This window comes from Fonsecaea monophora (genome assembly GCF_001642475.1).
Source record: "Fonsecaea monophora strain CBS 269.37 chromosome Unknown Scaff48, whole genome shotgun sequence".
In the NCBI taxonomy this organism is placed as follows: Eukaryota; Fungi; Ascomycota; class Eurotiomycetes; order Chaetothyriales; family Herpotrichiellaceae; genus Fonsecaea; species Fonsecaea monophora.
In genome coordinates, this window is record NW_019173979.1 from 14,377 (window position 1) to 40,227 (window position 25,851).

Consider the following 25,851-nt stretch of genomic DNA (forward strand, 5'->3'; position numbering starts at 1 on the left):
AATAATACCCGTTATTATTGGAAAGGCCTTGTACGATTACAGAAAAATACCCGCTCTGCCAAGCATTTTAAAGTCTTTAGCTGCCGCGGCTAGTGCTGGAATGACGCAATTAGAACATTGCAAATGGACTTGGCGGCCGAGGCTAAGTGAACGTACAAGGACGCTACCAGTAGCTGGCCACTGAACAATCAAAGCAGAGTTTCAAAAAGTGAACTAAAATGGTGCAGTGCGCTTTCAGATTTCCAACTAGTTGAAAACTTTCAAAACAAAGTACCGGAAACTACATGTTTCAGGATTTGTATATACGAAGGAAAATCATTCACTTCGTTGTCATCCAACCACCCTCTTACATATTTCCTGGAGCCTGCATGACAAGCAGGATATCTCAAGTCTGCTCATATCCAGCAGAAATCACCTAAGCTTGCAACCGCCTCGACGACCAAAGCTGCGCAGGATAGAATTCCTCGTCCGTGTCGTCGTATTCTTCTTCGAAGTCGTAGATTGACCAGTCCTCGTAGTGACGCACTTCGGCATTTTCAAATGTGTCGTCCGATGAGCTCTCTTCGTCCGAATCATCAGCATTGTTGGCTTCGACATCATCCTCCCCTTCGCCGTCATTTCCTTCTTTGTCGGAACTCTCATCATCTGCTTCGGCATCCGTCTCGAGTTCTGGATAGTTTTTCGCACCGTTATCCCCTTCAGAAGGGTCGTCCGGTGAGGGTTCGACCTCAAAAAGCGTCTGGTAGAGCTGATTTGGGTGAGCACAGAGAAGAGCGGTGACCATCTCTTGGAGATTATCCCTGCCAACATCAAAATGACTAGGCTCGGCCAGTTGTTGGAGTATGACGTCGTACTGGTTGAGCCAGTGACCAATTTCCTCGGTGTCCTTGATGTCAAGCATTACATCTCGGACTTTCTTGAACGCAGGTAGGATTTCTTGGCACAAGTTCTTCGGTCTTCTTTTGTCTGGGATATCAGGATGATGTAGCAGGGCAAAGCCTCCCCAGCCGTCCTTGGGATGCCTCCCAGACTCACCCACCACGAGGCACCATTTTCCGCAAGGACTCCAGGCAACTGTCCTCGCAACAAACGGTGCTTGCTTCTTGTATTGGAGTTTATGAAGCAAAACCGTCTTGTGTGCCTTGAGAAAATTGTGTGCATGGTCAAGGCGATACCTTCCACGGCCCCGGTTTGGGGAGCCACGCTTTCCTGGTTTTCTGAAGGGGTCAAATTTATCAGGGGTGGTCTCCAAGGTCAGCGCTGCCAACCTGGACGCGGTCATCGCGGGGAGATCAATAAGTGTAGGTGGTCCTTTTTTGATATTGTTAGGCTCTGGCTCAGACTCCAGAGTAACAGATCGCTCTGCCTCCGGTTCCCACGTGTCTGAAGGCGATTCAGACTCCTGTGTAGCGAATCGAGCCCATTCAGGCTCGGGAATATCGGAGGCCACGTCCTCAGTATCCAAGTCTGTAGAAACCTCCCCCACCCCCCTCAGCGTGTTGGAAATCTCGTCCTCGACCTCGATACTATCCAAAACTTCTTCCTCATATTTCTTAGGCCTGAGTCTCCGTTTTGTAAAGTCTCGAGTGCGGGGAGATTCCGACTCTGTAGTGCTACAATATTCTTCGTCGCTGCCTGAAGAGTTATCGTCCACTGTGATAATCTCTTTTTCAGGATATATTCTTTGGGATCGAGGTGAGTCTCCTGCTGTGCCTAGGTTGTCGAAAGGCTGAGAAGGAGCAGGCGACTTGAAAGCAGATGTGTCTCTTGCGGCATCTGAAGTCTCTGACGCCCTGTTCGCGGACTTGGCCTTCAGCCTAGTCGATCGTCTAGCTAGAGTTGCTTCTCCAAATATATCCGACTGGGGCGGAGTAGGGGAAGGGGTTTGTGGTGTTGAAAGCACGGGACTCTTAACTCGTTCTGCAGCCGCTATGGTATCCGAAGAAGCCTGGGACGGGAGTTGGGAGGCTGGTGATGAACGAGATGACCTGCTGACAGTACTACTATCACTCGCGATCTCTGAAGCGGCTGGAGACGGGAGTCCGAGGCGAGGTCTCGCTGGGGCTAAACTTCTCATAAAAATCGTATCTTCAGCGACGTCTGAATCGGTAGACGACGAAGATGTACTGTGTGGTGTCAAACGAGCTGACCCTCTGACAGGGTGTGCAACATTTTCACTGTACCGTGTCCCCTGGGGCGCTTGCACGGTATCGCGTTTTGGTGATATTTCTATTGTGAAATTTGATGTTGGTTTCATCGATTCACGGTCGGGTGTGGAAATGGGAGCCCTTCGTGTGGGCGTTTCGCGGTCTGAATTTTGACCTTCTCGTTTGGATCGAGTCGAGGTCTTCCTCCGGGTTGAAGAATGAATGACCTCACTTGAGTCTTGCTTGATCTTCACAGATCCCCACTTGATCTCTACATCTTCGTGCTCGACGGTCGGAGGTACTTGACGCAGCCTCAAAGATCTTGGCTCAGTTATCAACGAAAGTGTCTTGCGCTTTCGAGTTTGCCTTTGTGAGGCAGAAAGGTCTTCAGTTTTAGGTTTCCTATCTTGCGTAGGAATGGCCTCGAATTTCGGCATCCCGCTTAGAACAGGGATGTCTTCCGGTTTTAGTCGCTTCTCCCAGGCAGGGATCAATTCAGGTTCTGATCTCTTTCTTTTCATCTTACGGCCATGTTTGCGCCTGCGGCGAGCATGACCCTTGCAGAGTCGCGCAAGATCCCAAAATCGAAGTTCAGAAGCCTCGTTTGCATACGCGAACCTCGGATATACATCGGGGTGGTCTCGCGTGGGCAACCACACATCAAACCGCATATAAAATGCGTCACTATAGGGGGCGTCAAGTTCGACCAGTCTCTCGAGTGGAGCTTTGTTTTGGAACTCGTCTGGAGTTGTCACAGTTTGCGTCCCGTCCTTTTCAGTGATTACTGTACGCATGAATCCATTGCGCGTGTCGAGATGGGCTCCAGCCTTGACAGTCGTCATCGGTGATGGCGGAGATTTGGATGAGTTGAACCCAGTAATCTTCCACAGCACAAGCTTGTTTTCGGTTGCCGCCTTTGACGCTATGTAGTCGCCAAGGAACTTTACACAATCAACATAGTTGGAGTGTATCGCCTTGGTGATCAAGTGAGGGTAGTGGATCACTACCGCCTCAGACGTGTGTCGTTCTATCCGCTTTGGATCGATGCTTGCCCAAAAGGGAGAGCGTTCACCAAGATCCGGCATGGTCCACACACAAACCGAATGATCGAAGCCTCCTGTAACCAGGTACCGGCCGGATATGTGCCACGAAACTGACAGCACGCCAGCCCTGTGCCCGTCTATCCCCCCTCCACAAATTATGATGGGAGACGCCCTACGCGGCGAGGAGCATGGCCGCAGATCCCATACTCGAACTTGGCCATCCTGTGAGGCGGTGGCGAAAATCCATGGGTAGCAAGGATGGACTGCGATGTCGTTGATGTTTGCATTGACATGCTGGATCTCAAGCTTGCATCTGTTGCCTGTGAGCGCATCGACCACTTTTAAAATCCCGAATGCGCCGGCGACGATTAATAGAGGTTGCGCCGGATTAACATAAGCCCAAGCGCAAGAATTCAGACCAGGGTGACCAGGGTGTCTTTCTACTTCGACATCATCGATTTCCTGGAGGGCGATTACTGGCTCTCTGGGCAACCCGCGCCCGATAAAGATCCTCTTCTGACCAACAGCGGCAAAGACAGGTCCGTCGTCGGAAGCTGTGGTCCATGGCCAGAATTTGCCATCATAGTAGGCGTAACGGTCTTGATCAGGTAAGGTGTAGATGTCTTTGATTCTGAGCAGCTCAGAGTCGAACTTCGTTGCGCGGGCCGCCATTTCCGGGCGTTGTGGATTGTGTGAGACGTTTTAGAACTCGAGAACATCAGAACTTGAAAACTTCAGGTGTGGGTGTCGCTGATCCAATAATGAGTGTAAAGATGCTGAAAATTCCGCACAACTCTTTGTCATGTCGCCTGAGAAAGGTGCTTATCGTCATAGGGTTTGTATGGGTTATCTTTCTTTCTTTGGTGGTTGTTGAGTAACACCCTTACCGAGTGAGAAGGGTTAGAGGATGGTTCGACGGTGAAAGAGGACTTTGCCTATTGAATTTAGCCAAGGGTCTAGAGTTCGGCAAATTTAGGGGGGGCGGGTTTAGTTCGACAGACAAAATAAATATCCACGCGCTGCTGGGGGGATTTTTGGAGGGGGAGGGAAGGAAGGAAAGAATTCGCTGCTGCTGGAACCGCTGGGCGTTACTTTGGCTTGGGTTGCGCCCGCCCACGGCGTCCACAACATCCGCAGCTCCACTTTTTGACCCCCGGTTGTCTTGGCGCCCATCGCCCGATCAGGCAAGGACGGTCACGGGCTACAAGATCCTGGTTTTTCTCCCACACCCACTCATCTACTGGTCACAGCCCATGTCACCTTCTCATTTGCGGCACTCAATCACAGTGTGATCAAAGCATCCTGGCCACTCATGCCTTTGTGGTACGGCGTATTTAGGACCCAATACCTTGACACATCATTCCTCAACCCAACCCTAGACCACTTCGACTTTCTCTCAACCCTCCCTCCCAAATGAGTCGCACTTCGCACACTCCCAAGACCCCTCAGCAGATCAGACACGAGCTGGAAACCCAGTTTCTGTCACCGCCTTCTACCTTCGTTCCAGAATGGCTAAACAAGCTGCAACAACGCTGGGACTACCAATCGTCCAATTACGCCGAGATTTGTCAGTTGGCCCCCACCCAGACTAGGACTGTCACTCGGTTCACCCGCAAAGGCCTGGAAGGGAAGGTTGCCGCCTACCATCAAGTCACAGTGCCTGCGTCGGGCGCCACTGCAAAGAACTCTACGTCACTTCTCCGGAGACCAGCAACCAAATCCGAATTTGTGCGGGGGTCAGCCGGTTTTTTCCCTTTTGCGCCAGGTGGACTAGATGGAGTTGACACTATTCAAGCTTACGAGGATCAGGTAAGGCTCGAGGAGGAAAACAGACACTCGACCAAGAAAACGAATGGACTCACTCGAATCATCAATTTTGGAGTCAACGATGGCCTCTTGGAGGTGCCGCCAGGGTTCTCGAGGGGCATGAAATTTTCAGACAAGAAATCTGTCGAGGCACAAGAAGATGCAGAAGACGTCGAAAAGACATTGAATGCCGATGGTGAAACTGGTGCAGATCCTACAGGGGCTGCGAGCAATGGAGAGAGTAGTGCCGCGGCAGAGAATCGCGTTGCAATGGTGGCAGGCGAAGAAAAAGAGGCTGACCAAGACGAGGATGAGGACGAATATGCCGACCTCAATGACCTCTTGCCAGTGGAGTTTCCATCCCTAGAGCCTCGGGGGGATCTCTTGCGAGCAACTGGTAAGGTGCCAGGTAAGAAATGGGCTCACGTGGTGGACATTAACAAAGCCATCCCAAACTTTGCAGAATTGGTCCCTGACATGGCACGCACGTGGCCTTTTGAACTCGACACTTTTCAGAAAGAGGCCATCTATCATCTTGAGAGTGGCGACTCGGTGTTTGTCGCTGCCCACACCTCGGCAGGCAAGACTGTCGTTGCCGAATATGCCATCGCCCTGGCTGCGAAACATATGACCAAGGCCATCTACACCTCTCCCATCAAAGCCCTGTCTAATCAAAAGTTTCGTGATTTCAAGAACGTCTTTGACGATGTAGGCATTTTGACCGGCGATGTCCAAATCAATCCGGAAGCAAGCTGTCTCATCATGACGACTGAAATCTTACGAAGCATGCTCTATCGTGGTGCTGACCTCATTCGAGATGTAGAGTTCGTCATCTTTGATGAAGTACACTATGTCAATGACCTCGAGCGAGGAGTTGTTTGGGAAGAAGTCATTATCATGTTGCCTGATCATGTCACCCTGATTCTCCTTTCAGCCACCGTCCCCAACACCTACGAATTCGCGTCGTGGGTTGGACGTACCAAGAAAAAGGACATCTATGTCATCTCCACACCCAAGAGACCAGTCCCCTTGGAGCATTATCTGTGGGCGGGCAAGGGGATACACAAGATTGTGGATTCGGAGAAGCGCTTCATTCAGAAAGGATGGAAAGATGCCAACGACATCTTGTCGGGCCTGGATAAAATCAAAGAGCAGAAAGCGATTGAAGCCCAAGCGCCTGCTCGTGGAGGACAAGCCCCTGGACAACGCGGAGGTGAGCGGGTTCAGCCTCAGCGCGGTGGCTCGAACCAAAGAGGTGGTGCACAGCAGCGAGGTCGCGGTGCTGTGCCGATCAGAGGTCAAGGTAATATTGCGCGAACAGGACGTGGCGGTGGGAGAACGACGGCTGCTCAAGACAGAAACATCTGGGTGCATCTCGTCCAGTTTCTGCGAAAAGAGAATCTGCTGCCGGCCTGCATCTTTGTGTTCTCGAAGAAAAGATGCGAAGAGAACGCTGATTCCCTCTCCAATCAAGACTTTTGCACCGCGGCAGAGAAGAGTGCCATCCACATGATCATCGAGAGGTCAATTGCTAGACTCAGACCGGAGGATCGGGTGTTGCCGCAAATCAGACGCCTACGAGAAATGCTGGGTCGCGGGATCGCTGTCCATCACGGAGGTCTGCTGCCGATTGTGAAAGAAATCGTTGAGATTCTTTTCGCAAGAACTTTGGTGAAGGTGCTATTCGCAACGGAAACCTTTGCAATGGGCCTCAATCTTCCTACCCGAACAGTCGTCTTCTCGGGGTACCGCAAGCATGACGGCCGTGAATTCCGAAATCTGCTCCCAGGAGAGTACACTCAAATGGCTGGTCGCGCTGGACGTCGAGGTCTTGACACGGTAGGGACAGTCATTATCGTGACGCCAGGTAAAACCGAGGCACCCTCAGCCTCCGAACTGACCCAGATGATCACGGGTCCTGCTACAAAGCTGCGCAGCCAGTTTAGACTGCATTACAATATGATTCTGAACCTCATGCGAGTCGAGGCATTGAAAATTGAGGAGATGATCAAGCGCAGCTTCTCTGAAAATGCTACACAGGCACTCTTGCCTCAACACGAGGAGCAAGTCGCGTTGTCCCAGGCGAATCTGGACAAGATCAAGCGAGAACCTTGCAATGTATGCGACATCGACGCGGATGCCTGCCATGAAGCAGCCATGCAATTCGAACGGCTAACCAAAGAACTCCACATCAGCTTGCTGTCGTCTCCGGTAGGACGGCGGCTTTGGACTGCGAGGAGACTGATAGTGTTCAAACAAGTAAGGCTCTGTTCCGTTCTTTCTGTTGGGATCGACTAAGTACCGTGTGTAGGATGGCATTCGCACAGTCGGAGTGCTTTTGGAGGACGGAGTGCGCGCCGGGCCGAATCGAGGCATCAAAGTTCTCGAAATCTCCCACGTTGACGCAAAGCGGTCGACGCAAGATCTGCTTCCGTACCTCCCGCGTGTACGCATGATGTTCTCTGCTCTACCCGCAAATGCTTCCCAGGTCAAATGGCGGATTACCCAGGTTGGACTGGACGATGTGGAATGTGTAACCCAGACGGTTGTCAAGGTCAGAGGCCCCAGCAGGTTTATCAGGATAAAAAGAGGTAATACTTACATTTATCGGACCCAACAGGTCGATCTGCGGACGCTGCTACAGACCGATGAGGCGCAACGGAAATTTGTCGAAGAAGAATTTGTCAACGTCTATTCATCCTGGATCTCAACGGCGTGGGATGAGCTGGAATGGAGCAAGGCGCATGAATTGCACATCCGCGACATTCTAATCAAGAGGAACGAGGCTGCGCGAATCTTTGAGAACAGCCAATGTCTGCATTGCAACCAGTTCTTGAAGCACTACGGCATGCAGCACGACGAATGGCTGATTCGAGAGAATATCCAATCCCTGAAAATGCTGATGTCTGACCAGAATTTGTCCTTGTTGCCGGACTACCAGCAGAGAACTGCAGTGTTGAAGGACCTCGGCTTCATCGACGAACAGTCTCGTGTCCAGCTGAAGGGCAAAGTGGCCTGCGAGATCCACTCGGGAGACGAGCTTGTCATCACTGAGCTGATCCTGGAGAACGTGCTGGCATCGTAAGTGACGGGGAAAAGGGAGTCGGGTCAAGCGCAACCAGACTAACGCACATCACAGGTTCGAGCCCGAAGAAATTGTAGCCCTCCTTTCGTCCTTTGTCTTTCAGGAGAAGACGGAAAGCGAACCACAGCTTAATGGGAACCTCGAACGTGGCAAGGAGGCCATCATCGAGATCTCCGAACGGGTCAACCACCACCAGATCTTGCACCAAGTGATTCTCTCATCCGACGACGCCAACGATTTCGTCTCGAGACAGCGGTTTGGGTTGGTCGAAGTCGTCTACGAATGGGCCAGGGGGATGTCGTTCAACCGCATCACCGACTTGACGGACGTGATGGAAGGCACCATTGTCAGGGTCATCACCAGGCTAGATGAGACGTGTCGGGAAGTGATGAGCGCGGCGAGGCTGATTGGTGACCCCTCACTGTATGCGAAGATGGACAAGGCGCGGGAGTTGATCAGACGAGACGTGGTGTTTACTGCGAGCCTGTACATGTAGGAATCACGCGACACGATCAGATGATAGATAGTTATGGTTGTCTAGATTTGTCGAGTACAAGACGGGTAAACATGAGCAGGTGGAATCTCACAAGACGGTCAAGAAGGCTAGAGATTACTACGCTTCTACCTGGTACGAGCCTCAGATATCAGAAAGAGCATGTGGTGGATTGCATTCCATCCTTTGTCAGTGTCTGGGTGTCTGGGCTCGCTGGGTCACGTAACTCGATCCGGTCTTGGACTTGTAGGAATAAGACGGACAAGTCCGTCACCATCACATCCTCCAGGTCATATCTTCATCCAGACAGAGAGTCTTTGATTGATACAACACGAAAGGGCGTCTACCAGATAAAGAACAAGAATACTCACTCTACCTTTCAAGCCCATCCATCAATCAGTCTGTCTGTCGGTCTGTCTGTCAACCAGTCAGCCACCGAGAAATCGTGTCCAAGCGAGTCCTTTGTTTGATATACAACTTCAACTCCAACTCTAAGCCATGGCGGCTGGTTTCGCTGGTGCAGGCGCAGGCCCAAAACTCAGCACGTCAGACGACCTGCTGATCTGCTGTGCGTGCGGCGCGCAGTACGACGTGGACAAAGACGCGAGTAGGGATAAGAATGAGTGTCGGATCTGCGAGGTATGTGTGACGCCCAGGTCTGGCCCTGGCCCTGCCCTGGCCCTGGGCATTGGCTTTGACCCTGGCACTGCCACTGTCTGATTGAGTCCTGTCGTGTCTGCCTGTTCCCTTTCTGCGATTTGTACCACCCCCGAAGAGGGAGAGGGAGAAGGGGTTGTCTGTTGTGTTTCTTATTCAGAACAGCCAGCCTTGGGCCATGTACATCCGTCGCTCGCTCTCATACCCTTGAGACTCTGTGGCCATGAACACCCATTCACGATCATAACCGCCTCTCCATAGGACCCCAGACAATTCGTTCCCCCTTCAGGCCAAGCGTTCACGACACTGCGCAAGCTCAAAGAGGGACCCTACACGAACGTCTTTGAGGTGTGCGACCACAACGATACCGTCGTCGAGATCCACACCGAACCAAAGGTACGTTTCTCCACCCTATCTACATACATACACACGGACGGACAGACGTATGTCTGTACCTCTGTATCTGTCTACCTTGGTATCTGCCTGGGTATCTACTTGGGTATATGGATATTTATCCGGGTATATATCATCCCGTACCTCTCCTACTACCATGTATTGACCGAGCACGGGCTGTGTGATAGTTCGGAATCGGCCAGGGAGCGCGCCTGATCAGGACACCCAACGGCAATGTCCTCTGGGACTTGGTGGCGTATTTGGACCAGGATACCGTGGACAAGGTACGTTCGTACGTTCATTACCTGGTCACTGCTCGAGGAACATAAAGAAACAGATATGGATTGAAGGTTGATGCATAAAGCCTGGCAGATTACCGAGCTGGGCGGGTTGAAATTCATCGTCATTTCACATCCGCATTTTTATACGTAAGACAGACCTTAACCTGTCAAGTCTCGGGTCTCTCTACCAGGCTTGAGGGTCGTCCTGTGGTATTCTTCAATGCTGACAACGCCTCCGCAAATCCCTCAGAACCTGGGCCGACTGGTCGTCTACATTCAATTGCCCCGTGTACATGACCGAGGTCGACTCGGTCTGGGCCAACAGAAAAGACACGCCGTCGGCAACTCTAAAACTTTTAACAGAACCCAGCACGGAGCTCCTCCCGGGCCTCACGTCGGTCATCTGCGGAGGCCACTTCCCCGGCAGCCAGGTCCTGCACTCGCTCCCGCCAAACACGCCCGTCCCGACGCTCTTCGTCGCAGACACCATCTTCGCGGTGCAGTCGAGCCACAATCCCGACCCGGGCAAGCGGAGTGATACCATCTCGTACCAGTTCCTCTGGAGCATTCCCAACTTTATCCCCCTGCCGCCGGAAGAGGTGCTCAAGATCTGGAGGGCGCTCAAGCCGTTGGAGTTCAAGGCAACTTATGGTGTCATGGCCAAAATCACCAATGTTTGTGAGTCTGCTTCATCCTTCTCTTTTGTTGTGACCCCCTGCAGCCTGACTTCGAGAACACATCGCTGATCGTTTCGGGCCGTCGTTATTTTCGTTAGTCGAGAAACCCGGACAGAGTCTGAGTCTCAAGGGGAGGTTGCTCCAGAGCGCCAAAATCGCCGTCAAAGCAATGGGGTATTCGGACCATGCCATTTTCGCCGAGGAGCTGTGAATGATGAAGAGCCGCTGGAGGAACGTAGGACACATGGGTGGGTGATTCGCCCTTTCCATCCATCTGATCATGTTGAACGCATGGCATCCGTACTTTTCAGACCAAAAGAACTGCATTCAAACATCCGTCACGGCTAGGATCGTTCGTTACCTGCGCGTACTTCCCCCACACCACTTTCCCACCGGTTGTGACCAGTCCCAGCTCCGACACATTGACCTCAATAACAGTGCCCTTGGTCAGCACACCCAACTGCGTGTAGAGTGGATTTTGTGGGTTCTTCTTGACGCTGATTATGGGTAACTGCACCGTGACGCCCAACTCAGGATGTGTGACATTGGCCTTTTTGTACCGGAGACCCATGGGGCGAATGAAGCGCTCGTATTTGACGGGCCGTCTGGTGAAATCGGGCCCGACAAAGGTCGGCTGCGTGATCATTCTCTTCCAGCTCTTCTTGGCCGTCTTCTTTCCCGTCTTGACCACCTTGAACATCTCCTCCTCGCTGATGCCCTTGACCTTGGGCAGCGGCACCGAGAACTTGGCCGCCTTCTCGGCCCGTTTGTTCTTGATCGCGCTGGAGAGTGCTTTGGCCTGGTTGGCTTGGGATCGGTCGAGCAGGTAACCGGGCAGGGGCGTCGATGAGGGTTCGTTCGGTGCAGCCGACTTGACGTCTCGCTCCTCCTGCGCCTTGATAGCCTTTCTCATCTGTATCTTCTCCGCGTGTCGCTTCTTCTGGTGCAACTTCGCTCGCAGGCCGCGCAGGTTCTGCGCCTTCTCGGACATGGCGTGCCCTTCACGGGCCTCTCGCTTTCGTACTCGCTCATCGTGGTCGAGCCGCTTGCCGTGCTGTTTCTGCCAGCGTTCGATGTACTCGTTCTGAGGCATGGTGGATTTGTTCTCGTTGGAAACAAAGGTGTTGGTGCAAGAGCAGGAGCAGTAGCAGTTGTGCTGTATCGTTAGGCCAACCGAGTCGCTCACTCACTCGCTCTGCGTACAATGTACAGAAAAAGTTTCGGTGAATCAACTGCCCGCAAAAATTTCCAGGGTGGGGGCTAGTAATCGTGGTCACGTGTGCCAAGGCGAGCAGCCAAATCGACAGAGTCGGAGAACTTTCTCTTCTAGGACAAGTCAGGCAAGTTGGCTGGTTTGTGGATGGTCTGGATGAGCCTGCCTCGCTTGAAGGTCGCTGGCTGCCTAACCAACCTACGAATGCAAGGCGGACCAACCACCTCGAGCACAGCGCACCATGCGCTGATCGGAGAAGTCTTTCAACGACACTAGCACCATTCAGACAACAAGCCAGCCAACTCAGTAATGCGATGGTGGCAAAGACCCTACACTCCCAGCCTCCCTGGCCCCCCCTTGCTACCTCGTCGCCCTTTTCCTTCAAGTAAGCAAAAAGAAGTCCGCCAACCCCGTAGCTTGCCCCGTCGGACAGATGCATCCGTAATCCACGTGGAGTACCTCGTACTCTCACATCACGCATATCAGGCCAACCAAGTCTTGCGGCAAGGTTGACAAGCTCTGCCAATGCTACTGCCAATGTCGGACGCGGTTCCACCGAGTACTTTGACATCCTTTTTTGTTGGGGGACAGAGGAAAGTGTCAACCTCGACATTATCCCTCACGATTTATCCAAGTACGAGGTTATGACAACATGTCCTCGACATGACAATTCTGCTTTCTGAGGCGTTTGTTGCAACAGAGCAGCCTCTAATGTAAAAAACAATCTTTTGATCCTGACAACAAAAACTGAATCACTCTTAATCATCTGAGAATGAATGCGTGACGTATTTCTTGGAATTTTGAATAAACCCAGGCCAGGAATTTGTCTCTTTTGATTTCGAGTTCTACATCCAAGCGCCAACAAATGGAGTGTCATTATTCCGTCCGAGGGAATTAATTACCTAGTTGAGAAGAGTAGGTGCTCGTGATGCTGGACCAAGGAACTAGTCGGACGGTTGCAGCCAGTGCAGCCAGCCTTTGGGCTGGGGAATCGAATGTGTACCTCGAATAAGCGAATCAACGTATTGGTGTGTTGGCAACTCTCTTGGGCAAGGCGCATGGTGTTCCACACAACTTACGAGGTTTGAGCAAAAGGTACGGTTCTCTCGACTTACAATCAGTCTGCGAAGCCCATGTCAAGGCTTGTTTCCTTGCCAGGGCCCAAATACAGCACGAACTGACAACGGAAAGAGTCGTAGGGTAAAGAAACGGGCGAGAGAGGCGTGTTTTTACTCATCGAGTTTGCGGTCTTTCGAAGTTGTTGAGGGCCTACACAGACTCCCGGCCTAAAGATCTCAATGGCAGCCCAGATCAAGCAGATTGCTCAAAATTGATGTCTGTGCTGAGCGTACTGGAGTTGCAATAAGTTTCAATGCGAGGGAACGGAACCTGCGCCATTCCTAACATACTCGTCGCAAGCCCAACAACCTCCTTCGGAGGTGAGGGTCCGTCTGCCTTGTTTACCAGGGTTTTGACAGCGCCCCCTCTATTCTCGTCAATGTAATCAAGGAGGAGATACGGACTTCCCTTTCGCAGCCGCTGTAATGTGGGGACAAACTTCGGAAGTTAGAGGACGGCCGAGCCAGGACAATAAGTAGCACCTAAGGAAATAGAAGAAACGGTGGTTCGATGGAAATGAACTGTCAGGACTGTGTGAGCAGAAGATACCAAATCGGGCACATTGAGTACATGCACACTGTCCAGTGTCAATAACGAAACTGGAGAGGTGATAAGTCGGCACGTCTGGACATTACTGATGCGTCAATGCGGCTTCGCGATTCAAGCTCCACGGAGGAGGATGAAGAACATCTCTTTGAGCCTGATAGAGACGACTTCATCTCTCGCTGGCATTCTCGCCTACACGCAGGGATGCTGGTTCAAAGTCCCAACATGAACGGCGCAGTTGGAGGGGTCGGTGCACTAGGCTTCTTTAGGCCACTGCATCACGTGAAACATGAACAAAGGCTGCGGTGCTGTCCGATGATTCTGTCTGACAAATTTGGGATCTAGGTAAGGTCATTACCGCCCAAAATAGTCTAACCTTATGAGGAAAGGTACGATAGATAAGCGGAAGGCACAGCATCTCCTCGCAATAACATCACACGTTGATCCCGCGATCGTTCCGCGGATCTTCCTCGCTTCATTTCTTGCAGGCTCGCTCTACACAGATTGCTTTGCTATTCTTCCTTCTAGATTTCGAACAGGTGTGGCGATTCAATAATGGAATTAGAAGAAAGAAATCCCACTGCTGACGCAGGACCCTGGGGAGGGGCCTCGCCAGCTCATGGTTGTCTTATGATGCCCTCGTACAACCTAAACCGATGGCCATCGTGCCTTGGACCATCCTGAGGCCCTTTTCCCATCCTTTCCAATGTCTCGCTAGAGTCACAATTCTTACAGACCACGAGAGAGCCAGATATTCGTCGGAGCTCCTCCATCGTCATCCTCTCGCTCGATGCCGAGATGGAAGAACTAAATACAGACAGCCAGGGCGTCCCCGAACGGATCGAAGAAGCAGACATTCGGCTCGTCAAAGATGTTCTGCCACCTTCGCCGCCATTAACCAACGGTAGCATGTCAGAGCTGGACGGCGGAAAACTAGATATACCACTTCCACCTCCGACCGTTGCCCCTACCAAAGTCCTGGACCTCGACTTGAAGACACCGGATAGCCATGTACCGCGTGACCCGAGACTGATCAGACTGACCGGAGTCCACCCATTCAATGTCGAAGCACCCCTCACAGAACTATTCAGCGAAGGTTTCCTGACAAGTCCGGAACTGTTTTATGTCAGGAACCATGGCGCTGTACCGCAGGTCAAGGACGAAGATATTATTGACTGGCAATTTACAGTGGAAGGGCTGGTGGACAAACCGATGACAATATCACTGAAAGAGTTGATGACCGAATACGAGCAAGTGACGTATCCAATCACCCTCGTGTGTGCTGGGAATCGAAGAAAGGAACAGAACATGGTCCGAAAGAGCAAAGGGTTCTCTTGGGGCGCCGCTGGACTCTCGACGGCTCTCTTCACCGGCGTCGTCATGTCCGATGTCATCAGAAGAGCGAGGCCCATGCGGAATGCTAGGTATGTCTGTATGGAAGGCGCCGACAGACTTCCCAATGGATTCTATGGCACATCTGTCAAGTTGAACTGGGCCTTGGACGCCAATCGCGGCTTCATGCTCGCTTACAAGATGAACGGCGAGACACTCCGACCGGATCACGGCAAGCCTTTGCGTGCAGTGATCCCCGGCCAGATCGGAGGTCGGTCTGTCAAATGGCTGAAGAAGCTGATTGTCACAGATGCACCAAGTGACAACTGGTATCACATCTACGACAACCGGGTCCTGCCGACCATGATTTCTCCTGAAGAGGCGGCAAGCAATACGAATTGGTGGATGGATGAACGGTATGCCATCTACGACCTTAGTCCCAACTCTGTCATCTGTTTCCCCCAGCACGAGGAGCGGCTGTGCCTGAACCGAGTCCCTCACACCTACAGAGCCAAAGGATATGCCTATAGTGGAGGTGGCCGCCGCATCACACGGGTTGAGATCTCACTGGACAAAGGCAAAACGTGGCGGCTGGCAGAAATTGACTACGTCGAGGACCGTTACCGACGCGTGGAGAAAGATCTGTTTGGGGGCCGGCTTGACATGTCGTGGCGCGAAACGTGCTTTTGCTGGTGTTTCTGGTCGATCAGTCTACTCACTGACGAACTCGCCAGAGCAAAAGACATCCTCGTGCGTTCAATGGACGAAAGCATGAATGTTCAACCACGCGACATGTACTGGTCTGTTCTTGGGATGATGAATAACCCGTGGTTCCGTGTCACGATCACCCTAGATGGCGAGCACCTCCTCTTCGAACACCCGACCCAGCCTGCACTAATGCCTGGCGGCTGGATGGAAAGGGTCAAGAAGTCCGGGGGGAACTTGGCCAACGGCTTTTGGGGGGAGAGACTTGACGGTGAAGAACCAACGATCTCCGTCGAAGAACAGGCCAAGGAAATCTCTATGGTCAAGGAAGGTCTTAAGAACCCTGTCACCATCGACGAGCTTCAGAAACATGGCACCGAGCAACAGCCCTGGTTCGTGGTAAAGGGCGAAGTGTATGACGGCACGGCATTCCTGAAGGAGCACCCAGGTGGAGCACAAAGTATCATCTCGGCGGCGGGATCAGACAGTACCGAGGAGTTTCTCGCAATCCACAGCGAAACAGCCAAGGCTATGATGCCCAAGTATCATGTCGGCTCACTTGATGACGCCGCCAAAGCTGCTTTGATGGCGGGCGAGATTGAGGTCGAGCAGTCTGCTAAACCTGCCGATGTCTTCCTGAATGCCAAAGCATGGAAGAAGGCTATCCTCCGCAGCAAGCGAGTTGTTTCTGGGGATACTCGTATCTTTACTTACACATTGGAGCATCCAGAGCAACGCCTCGGCTTACCCGTCGGTCAACATCTCATGGTGAGGCTCCGAGACCCCGTCACCCGCGAAGCCATCATACGCAGTTATACTCCCATCTCGGATATCAACGACCAGGGTTTCGTGGAGGTACTCGTTAAAGTGTACTTTGCAAATACAGGCCGCGCGGGTGGCCAGATGTCCCTGGCGATGGATGCTCTGCCCATTGGACATTTCGTCGAGATGAAGGGACCGATCGGCAAGTTCGAGTACGTTGGCCGTGGCAAATGTCTCGTATACGAGCAGGAGAGGATTGTCGACTCGTTCATCATGATCTGTGGAGGAAGTGGAATCACGCCCATCTATCAAGTCTTCCGGGCCATCGTTCGAGACCCCGAGGACAAGACGCAGTGCACCATCTTTGACGGGAATCGGTTTTTCGAGGATATTTTGTGCCGAAAAGAGCTCGACGCTTTGCTGATGGGGAATGAGCACAGATGTAGAGTCCTGCATACGCTTACCAACCCGCCCAGAGACTGGACGGGCTTGAGAGGACGCATCACCGGCCAGTTGGTTCTCGATCACTCTACCAGAACAGATGGAACGCTGATACTCATATGTGGTCCAGAGGCGATGGAGAAGACCATGCGTGAAGCGCTGCTGGAGCAGGGTTGGCGTGATGACCAAGTGATGGTCTTTTAAAAGTTTGCGTTGTCACCGATCAGGATTGGCAGGACAATGTCATTGCGCAGGGCAGGCTGCACTCCCATAGGTGATTCTAGGCCATCTACCAGGTCGTACTCCGCATGTTCAAGATAAATTCTGAGAGCACGGGCAGATTCTAAGAAGATAAATAACCAGCATGGAGAGACACTGAGCGGACATGACAATCTCACGTGATGGGAAATATCTTCGAGGTGTTTCTATCATACCATTACATTACGGTAATTTTTACTGACCGTGACAGCGCCAATGTATTAATCAAGACATGCTAGTCAGCATGTTATCGCAACGTCTCACAACCACTCAAGTCTCGACTTTTCTCCCCTTCTCCAGCCCCGGTCTTCTTATCTCTCACGCTCCACCACCTCTCGTCAAATCTCCAAGGACCATGGAGAAAGCCATGGTCAACATCTCTGTTCGCGGTCTCGCAGTCGCTCCTGTCCGTGCTTGTGCGGACGGCTCAATGACGATAGAAAATGACAATGTGATAATTCGCCATTGGCTGTTGCAGAACACTCCAATTGGGACTGGGAGCAGCAGTTCCTTGCCTGGGATCTACGTCCCCAAGTCTCGCTGATAGGCTGACGTTTCCACCCTCCCAGCTCCCAGTGAATATTACCCAAGGCCCCCGCGGAGATCGTGGTCTCTGTGGGTTGCGGCGTCGCGTCACCGATCTGGGAACATGGCAAGCTGAGATCAGGTCGGCTTGTGGACGAGTTTCTTTCTTTTCTCTGACATTCTTCTATTACCTGATGTGACATTCTTACTTGAAGCAGAGCATTTGTATCCTGAAAAATGCGACCGCGTTGACTTACTCGCAGTTGTGCATTATCCGAAGGGTATCAACCGAGCAGGCTGAAGAGAAGTGGACAACATGTCATGGCCAACAACGTCGCCTGATATGGCTATCAACCGCTACCCGGAACAGGTGGAATTCCACGGTGATGGAAAGCCGACCTCAGGTCAAAGGAAGAAGGTGGTGGTTGTCGGTCTGGGAATGGTCGGCATAGCCTTTGTGTAAGTTCACAGACGGCGTTGGTCCAGGATACGACGAACCTGGGAACCAGATCAGAGCATCCAGCTAATGGCCGCTTGACAGAGAGAAGCTCCTCAAACTCGATGCCAAGAGGAAAGAATACAACATCGTGGTCATTGGCGAGGAACCTCATCTCGCCTACAACCGCGTCGGATTGACCAGCTTCTTTCAGCACAGACGAGTCGAGTCGCTTTACCTCAACCCGGAGTCTTGGTATAAGACCCACGCAACAGACTCTTTCGGCTACCATCTGAACACTCTCGTGACCGAAATCAAGCCGGAGCAGAAAGTTGTGGTAACAGCTTCAGGTGATACGATACCTTACGACACCCTTGTTCTGGCAACGGGGTCCGATGCCATCCTCCCACGGCATACCCCCGGCCATGATGCCAATGGAGTGTTTGTATACAGAACCATTGACGATCTTCAGAAGCTCATCGCCTTCGCGACGACTGTCAAGGATACAACAGGCTGCGTCGTGGGTGGCGGACTCCTAGGTCTCGAAGCAGCCAAAGCCATGATGGACCTGGAGGAATTCAAGCAGGTCAAACTCATTGAAAGAAACAGATGGGTCCTGTCGCGGCAGCTCGATGGAGATGCTGGTGCCATGGTCGTCGAGCTCGTCCGCAATCTCGGACTCGACGTTATGCTTGGCAAGAGGGTTGGAAGAATCTTGACCAACGAGGACAACGCTGTGAGGGGTGTTGTCTTCGAGGACGGCGAGGAAATGGAGTGTTCCTGCATCATGTTCGCCATCGGCATCAAGGCGAGAGACGAGTTGGCCAGGGCTGCGGGTTTGAAGTGCTCCGACCGAGGAGGTGGTGTCGTGGTCGATGACGATCTCAGGACGAGCGACCCAAGCATATACGCAATTGGCGAATGTGCAAGCTGGGGAGAGCAGACGTTTGGTCTTATCGCACCAGGGATCGAACAAGCCGATGTCCTATCATTCAATCTCACCCAAGCCAAGTTCCACAGCCCTCGGACCTTCAAACGGCCAGATTTGAGCACAAAGCTGAAGTTGTTGGGTGTCGAAGTCGCCAGCTTCGGGGATTTCTTTGCCGACAGAGATGGACCGAAGGATCTTCCGAAGAGGCACGTGAAGCGGCAGGAGAAGAGAGCCGCGGACAAGCACCTCACAGATGGGTCTATACCTCCGGCCGTTAAAGCGATCACCTACAGAGACCCATTTGCGGCTGTATACAAGAAATATTTGTTCACCGTGGATGGCAAATATCTCCTTGGTGGTATGATGATCGGCGACACGAGGGACTATGTCAAACTGGTGCCGATGGTCAAGAACAAAAAGCAATTGGAGGTGCCTCCATCTCAATTCATCATCGGAGCATCAAAGGATGGCGAAGAAAATGGCGACGACCTGTCAGACGACACACAAATCTGTTCTTGCCACAACGTCAGCAAAGGCGACGTCGCGAGCGTGGTCAAGGACGGCTCCTGCAAGTCGATTGGCGACGTCAAGTCTTGCACCAAGGCGGGCACAGGCTGCGGTGGGTGCATGCCTCTAGTTCAGTCTATATTCAACAAGGCGATGAAAGACATGGGTCAAGAAGTTCTGAACCATATTTGTCCTCACTTCAGATACTCACGGGCTGACCTCTACAACATTGTCTACGTCAAGAAACTGAAAGACTTTGGCGCGGTCATGAGATCCAGCGGCACCAACCCAAACAGCCTCGGATGTGAAGTGTGCAAGCCAGCCGTTGCGTCGATACTCTCCAGCATGTTCAACAAGCACGTCATGGAGAAGCCACTTCACGGACTGCAGGATACCAACGACAAGTACCTTGGGAATATTCAGCGCAATGGAACGTTCTCCGTCATACCCCGTGTTGCTGGTGGTGAGATCAGCCCTGACAAACTCATCGTCATCGGCCAAGTTGCGAAGAAATACGGCCTCTATACCAAAATCACTGGTGGCCAACGCATTGACATGTTCGGTGCAAAGAAGCACGATCTCCTTGATATCTGGTCGGAGCTTGTGGCAGGTGGACTCGAATCCGGCCACGCCTATGCCAAATCTCTCCGCACGGTCAAGTCGTGTGTAGGTACCACTTGGTGCCGCTTCGGCATCGGAGACTCGGTCGGTCTTGCTATCCGGCTGGAGGAGAGGTACAAGTCGATTCGAGCACCACACAAGATCAAAGGTGGCGTTTCCGGATGCGTCCGAGAATGTGCAGAAGCCCAAAACAAAGATTTCGGGTGCATTGCCACAGAAAAAGGCTTCAACATCTTCGTGGGAGGTAATGGCGGCGCGACGCCGAGACACTCGGAAATCCTGGCCAAAGACGTCCCCCCAGACGACGTCATCCCCATCCTCGACCGTTACTTGATGTTCTACATTCGAACAGCCGACAGGCTTCAGAGAACGGCTCGGTGGGTAGAAAGCCTGCCTGGTGGTATCCAGTATCTGCGCGAGGTTATTCTAGAGGACAAGCTCGGCATCTGTGCGGAACTCGAGAAACAAATGCAAGAGCTTGTTGGTACATTCTTTTGCGAATGGACGGCAGTACTGAACGACCCGGAGAAGCGGAGAGCGTTTCAGCAATTTGCAAACACGGCAGATAACAGGGAACCTGCTGTGGAAAAGGTCGAGGAGAGAGGGCAGTTCAGGCCCGCGTATTGGAGCAGGGACTCGGTAGACGAAGACTTCAAGGGGACCCGGTGGTCCAGTCTTACGTGGCAACCCATTGTCGAGGCGAACAAGTTCCAAGACCTGGACACTGGCTCGTCACAAACCGTTATACGGGGCGACACGCAACTCGCCATCTTCAAACTAAAGGGCAAATACTACGCCAGCCAGCAAATGTGCCCGCACCGCCGAACCTTTGGACTCTCGGACGGCCTCGTGGGTGAAATCACCTCGCCCGGCTGCAAAGACAGCAAACTCTACGTCAGCTGCCCGTACCACAAGCGGAATTTCCAGCTGAACGGTGAGATTGAATTTGGTAAGAAGGATGCGGGCGCCGGCTCGTGCTCCAACGACAACAGTTTGTCCATCGCCACGTTCCCGGCTGAGGAGCGGGATGACGGTTGGGTGTACCTCAAGCTGCCGCCGGTGCAGGAGATGGACAACGTGCTTGGAACAAGCAAGTGGATGGTCAAGCAGGATGAAGCACCGAGTCCCTTTGCCCGACTTGACAAGAGGCTCGGGTACGATAAAGGGCTGCGGCCCCAGAAGACGGTCGGGCCCTTGTTTGGGACTGGAAATGTGCGGGCTGGACGAGAAATCGGGGTGGCGGCGCAAAGGAGGATTGACTGGTAGTCTGTAGACAATCAGGCGATAAGATGTTGGGAACAGATACATCGTGTACCCGAGGACCATTCCATTCTCTTTGTTCTTCACAATTGACTCGGCATTGGTCTTAAAAAGAGAGTCCATGACCAGACTGTCCAAGAAAAAGTGTCAGCCTCGTCACAGAAAAGAGTACAAGGCTGAGAGCCAATCCAGCCAATCACATTTGAGGGACTTCGGCACTTTTCGGCTCTTAGCGCGTTTCGCATTGTCTTGCTGACTGGCAACATTTCTCATCAGCCCGACCCAACTTATCCTCTTCCGCCTATTTGTATCCATAATTGGTGAGGAAAGAACATGCAGATATTGCTTTGAGCCTAAGGAACAAAGTTGGAGCCGACAGAGAGAACGCGGAAGGGAGGGGGCGCCAAGCAGCTTCGTTATGAGCGGGGCATTGAACTCGCGCCACCGACAATATGACCATCTGATTCTCTCTACGGGTCTCTTTGGCACGCTTCTTCTCCAGCTCGTCGCCGCATACACGGTTCCGCAATATGTTTTGGACTACGGTGAGTTTGTGTCCGAAGAAAAGAAAGCAAGGCCAACAACGTTTCCCGTTGTGACACTGTCGGTCGGTCGCCTGAGGTCACCCGGCGAGATTGAAGCGATCGTATAACCTTGCTAGCGAAGAGAATATTTTGCATTGGCTAACCAGCTCTCTTCTTCAGCCCCAATCGTCTGGCTTCACTCCGACGACCCGTACATGCCAAGTGATATCTTGACGCATATCTTGCACACGTCCCCGAGGATCGGCTTTGAACCAATCACCGAGGCGACACCGCTGGCAAGCCTCGAGAATCTGTCGCTGTTGAACGCCTACGGCAAAGATGGGACCGACGTCTTCTTGACGGCGGTGGACGACGTGTCGACCTTCCCGGACTGGGTGCTCGGCGAGACACCGGATGCGGCGACGGGTGCCCTTGCCAATTCTACAGCGTGTGCGGTTGTCGTGGTGGAGAAGACGACGAAGGAGGGAAAACACGTCGACCCCCAGCAGGGTCAGCAAGAAGTACTAGTCTTGGACGCTTTCTACTTCTACTTCTACTCGTGGAACGAAGGGGCGGATATCTCGCAGGTCCTTCCGCCGCTGAACAGGTTGTTCCCGGACAGTAGGCCGGGTGATCACTATGGAAATCACCTGGGCGACTGGGAACACAACATGGTCCGATTCCAGAACGGGAAGCCGACGGGGATATACTTCAGCCACCACACCAGCGGCGAGAGCTGCGCGTGGGAAGACGAAGCGTGCCTTTCGAAGCAGGGGGAGCGACCCGTCGTGTTCAGCGCGCGCGGATCCCACGCAAACTATCCCTCGGCGGGGAGCCATGTCCACGACGAAGCCCTCATCGACGTCGCAGACAAGGGCCGGATGTGGGATCCCATCAAACGAGCATATTTTTACCGCTACGACCCTCAGACAGGCGGACGGGGAATCTTCACCGCCGCAGACCCCGCCGGCGCCGACCCGACCGACTGGCTCAACTTCAACGGCAACTGGGGCGACAAGCAATACCCGGACACGGACCCGCGACAAGAGACGGTCCCGTATTTTGGCCTGAAGAAATTCAACAGCGGCCCCAACGGACCCAAGTTCAAGCACCTGGTGCGTAAAGGCCTGGTGCCCGACGTGGGCGAGAAGCCCAACCTCATCAAGACCCTCGTGCACTGGTACATGGGCATGTACGGGTGCTGCCTGAAGGGGATCAACCCGTGGGTTGTCGTCGTGTTGGTAGTGCTTGTCGTGGCCGTGTCTGTTGCACTGTGCGTCTTTGCGTGTAAGAGAGTTCGGCCGCGGTTGAAGGCGTGGATTCTCAAGAAGACGAAGAGGAGGAAGCACGACGAAGCTAAAGATACCGCTGATGTTCAGCTTCGTCTGCTTGATCCCGACGGGGTGGAAGCGGAGGATGATCCAGAGGTGCTTGGTATAGATAGATAGATGGAAGGGCCGCAATATAACTCTAGAGGTTCGTTCCGCGGCGTGCTGGATGCTGTTCCAGGCTGTCTGGGCAATACGTTATACCACTGACTCAGTAAGCAGCCCTGATGACCACTCGGTACTATAGACGAATCGGATATATATTGTGGTGAACGCTGCCAGATGATGTCGATCGATTATTACTGGTATAGTGCACACACCATATGAAGGATGTGCTGTCTTGCAGCGGATAGCTATACTTAGTCACTCGCTTGACCAGATACTAAACGTAGTCGGTATGGTTTCCCTCGAGCAGTTTGAAAAGATTCCACGATCTCGATGTTCAGCCTCACCGGGTCACTATTGCAAGTTGCTATTAAGGTACGTGACGTCTCAGTGCTGACTCGTACGTTAGGTGATCGCCCTATGTCCAAAGCCTACGCCGCCGACTATGAGTAAACGGCTTTGGTCACTCTCGATATCTCCACGAAACCCCACATCTGCCATTCCTCTTCCTGCGTCATATCACAGAATGGCCGCGTGTGCCGTACCTCATCGCCAACCGACATGGCAGCTGGCGTTACAAAGTGAGACGATGTCGCACGACACCTGGCCAACTGCTGGCCAGGCCTGGTTCGTCGAGCCGTAGGAAATCCTTCAATGAACTCAATAACTGATTGACTCTCAGGCAAGCGGCATCGTTCTGCCAACAGCGGCGACGCCGATAATGACAACGACAGCAACAACAGCGGTAAGCCTCGAGACATCACCAGAGCGCCAAAGTCAAACTCGAAGGCCATACACTCTCATTTGAAAACCCGGGGGGACAAAAGAACCGTTCGGTGTCTCTTACACATTAGTGATGCTTGATTGCCGATGCAACCAGGGAAACGGCGACGTTCTGTGGACAGAGACGAACCAAACCACGAGGCGGAACGGCTGCGGCACAGCTCGACTCGGTATACAGAGTCGAGGACAACACCTGACACGGATATTTTCATTTTAAAACTGGCTAGACGATTCCTCCTGGTCCCGGGAAGCCTCCAGACAGAACGGAACTCCATGAGTCACGTCCGGCATACCCTGCAAACCTGCCCCTGTCATTCCATCCCCTGAGGACAGCTTGGAAATAGCACCATAAGCTCGCCCAGGGAGTCCGAGACGACCACTGCGAGTGTGCATGACACGGATTACCGGCAATCATTACGCTATCGCATCATCTTTGTTGAACGCGAAAATCCTCCGCCAGAGCTGATACGGAAGGCACAGAGAATAGTGTCACGCTCCCGAGCCTCGCCTGAGATGGATGGTGCCATTATTGAAGAGCTGAAACAAACATCTCGAAGACTCCAAGATCCAGGCGAAGATACAATCATCAAACAGCTAGTGCCTGATATTATTCCATCTATGGAAAGTATCCCCGACCACAGACTGGAAGATGAACGCAGATCAAGCCTGGTTCGACTCTGCCCCTGCGCCGCTCAACCAAAACACCATGCGCTATCTAATACGCTGCCACAGCATTCATTTGAAGATGCCAAACCTAGAAGGAGAGTCAGGCTTATACATAAGGTGTTAGGTAGCACTTACGGCGATATGAGTGCGCATCGGAGATGATGAGGCGGTTACGAGGACTGCCTACGGCATTAGAACACAATGTCGCGATCTCCCGTGCAGCCAGAGTATAGCACTACTTGTATTCTTTCCACGATATTGTTCCCCTTCGGTTCACTCATCACGAATGGTTGACCTAAAGAGGCATCACCAAGACATGCACGACTGCGGCCGCGCTGACAATTTGTCCGTGGCCGGAAGCCCTGTCCAGTGCTTGCCATCCTACTCGATTCATGCTTACTTGTAGCCGCCGGACAGTACTGTATATGCTATGTGTTCTCGCCCGTCTGGATTACAACTGTGGCTGCACAGGGGATGGGCTCTGCGTGAAAACTTGCGGAGATGAAGAGTGTAGCTGGGTTGGGGAAACATCCAAGCACCACTTGGTTTGTGACATGTGTAAGATACTCCGTTGTTCCATTTCAATCTTCAAATTGAATACGCCTGGTTTGCTTTGCTGGCTCAAAAGCTCGAAAGGTGATATCAATAACATGACTGCCATACAAAGACTGCATCAGCGCCGAGATCCGTTCATCTCCTGGTAAATACCGTGCTCTTTTAATTGCTCGAGAGCGTCGAGCACCCAGTGTCGACAGTCCCTTCGCACGACGACTCCCTCTATCTCCTGATTGCGGGGCACAGGGATCGAGCGACAAACGCCGTCCACTTTGGACAGATCGGCCTGTGCCACGGTGCCCTTTTCGTACTTCATGTAGAACTGCCCCGAACCCTCGATATCGTCGCGCTGTCCCGCGTCGTATTGCCATCCGGGGCCGTGACCGCCCATGACCTGATAAATCCACCCCTTGCCCTGTTCCGCTTCGATGTAGACTGCGTCGTGGAAGACGGGCATCGACTTGAACCGCGCGATATAGACCTTGTAGGAGGCCATGACATCGGTGCCCGGGGCAAGGCTGAGGGAAGGGGGAGGATTCTTGCTCCACTAGCGCTCTATGGAGATCTTGCTAGTGGGGGAGGATACCCGGGAATGCGTAGGACGTCTTGGCCTGAATGGCCGCCGGAAATTGCTGCACCGCCGTGTGTCGAT

The 25,851-nt window shown here is 52.7% G+C and overlaps 8 protein-coding genes across 8 annotated transcripts; 5 read left to right on the forward strand and 3 right to left on the reverse strand.

Moving 5' to 3' along the window:
• Positions 1-415: 415 nt before the first annotated feature.
• Positions 416-3,862, reverse strand: AYO21_06711 (hypothetical protein; the record flags this gene model as incomplete). Its single annotated transcript, XM_022656670.1, has 1 exon — positions 416-3,862. One exon carries the CDS (start codon positions 3,860-3,862, stop codon positions 416-418), a length of 3,447 nt encoding a protein of 1,148 aa, XP_022510943.1.
• Positions 3,863-4,603: 741 nt separating this feature from the next.
• AYO21_06712 (hypothetical protein) lies at positions 4,604-8,577 on the forward strand (the record flags this gene model as incomplete). The annotated part of the gene is made up of 4 exons (XM_022656671.1): positions 4,604-7,255; positions 7,308-7,550; positions 7,617-8,077; positions 8,136-8,577. The coding sequence occupies 4 exons, from the start codon at positions 4,604-4,606 to the stop codon at positions 8,575-8,577; spliced, it is 3,798 nt and encodes a 1,265-aa protein (XP_022510944.1).
• A 495-nt stretch (positions 8,578-9,072) lies between these two features.
• AYO21_06713 (hypothetical protein) lies at positions 9,073-10,793 on the forward strand (the record flags this gene model as incomplete). The annotated part of the gene is made up of 6 exons (XM_022656672.1): positions 9,073-9,213; positions 9,493-9,627; positions 9,813-9,908; positions 9,997-10,052; positions 10,156-10,583; positions 10,681-10,793. The coding sequence occupies 6 exons, from the start codon at positions 9,073-9,075 to the stop codon at positions 10,791-10,793; spliced, it is 969 nt and encodes a 322-aa protein (XP_022510945.1).
• A 96-nt stretch (positions 10,794-10,889) lies between these two features.
• On the reverse strand, positions 10,890-11,675 carry AYO21_06714 (ribosome biogenesis protein NSA2; the record flags this gene model as incomplete). The annotated part of the gene is made up of 1 exon (XM_022656673.1): positions 10,890-11,675. The coding sequence occupies one exon, from the start codon at positions 11,673-11,675 to the stop codon at positions 10,890-10,892; it is 786 nt and encodes a 261-aa protein (XP_022510946.1).
• Positions 11,676-14,258: 2,583 nt separating this feature from the next.
• Positions 14,259-16,904, forward strand: AYO21_06715 (hypothetical protein; the record flags this gene model as incomplete). The annotated part of the gene is made up of 1 exon (XM_022656674.1): positions 14,259-16,904. One exon carries the CDS (start codon positions 14,259-14,261, stop codon positions 16,902-16,904), a length of 2,646 nt encoding a protein of 881 aa, XP_022510947.1.
• An 895-nt stretch (positions 16,905-17,799) lies between these two features.
• AYO21_06716 (nitrite reductase [NAD(P)H], large subunit) lies at positions 17,800-21,244 on the forward strand (the record flags this gene model as incomplete). The annotated part of the gene is made up of 2 exons (XM_022656675.1): positions 17,800-17,942; positions 18,025-21,244. 2 exons carry the CDS (start codon positions 17,800-17,802, stop codon positions 21,242-21,244), a joined length of 3,363 nt encoding a protein of 1,120 aa, XP_022510948.1.
• A 412-nt stretch (positions 21,245-21,656) lies between these two features.
• Positions 21,657-23,648, forward strand: AYO21_06717 (hypothetical protein; the record flags this gene model as incomplete). Its single annotated transcript, XM_022656676.1, has 3 exons — positions 21,657-21,845; positions 21,900-23,196; positions 23,605-23,648. The coding sequence occupies 3 exons, from the start codon at positions 21,657-21,659 to the stop codon at positions 23,646-23,648; spliced, it is 1,530 nt and encodes a 509-aa protein (XP_022510949.1).
• A 1,669-nt stretch (positions 23,649-25,317) lies between these two features.
• On the reverse strand, positions 25,318-25,695 carry AYO21_06718 (hypothetical protein; the record flags this gene model as incomplete). Its single annotated transcript, XM_022656677.1, has 1 exon — positions 25,318-25,695. The coding sequence occupies one exon, from the start codon at positions 25,693-25,695 to the stop codon at positions 25,318-25,320; it is 378 nt and encodes a 125-aa protein (XP_022510950.1).
• Positions 25,696-25,851: the final 156 nt, after the last annotated feature.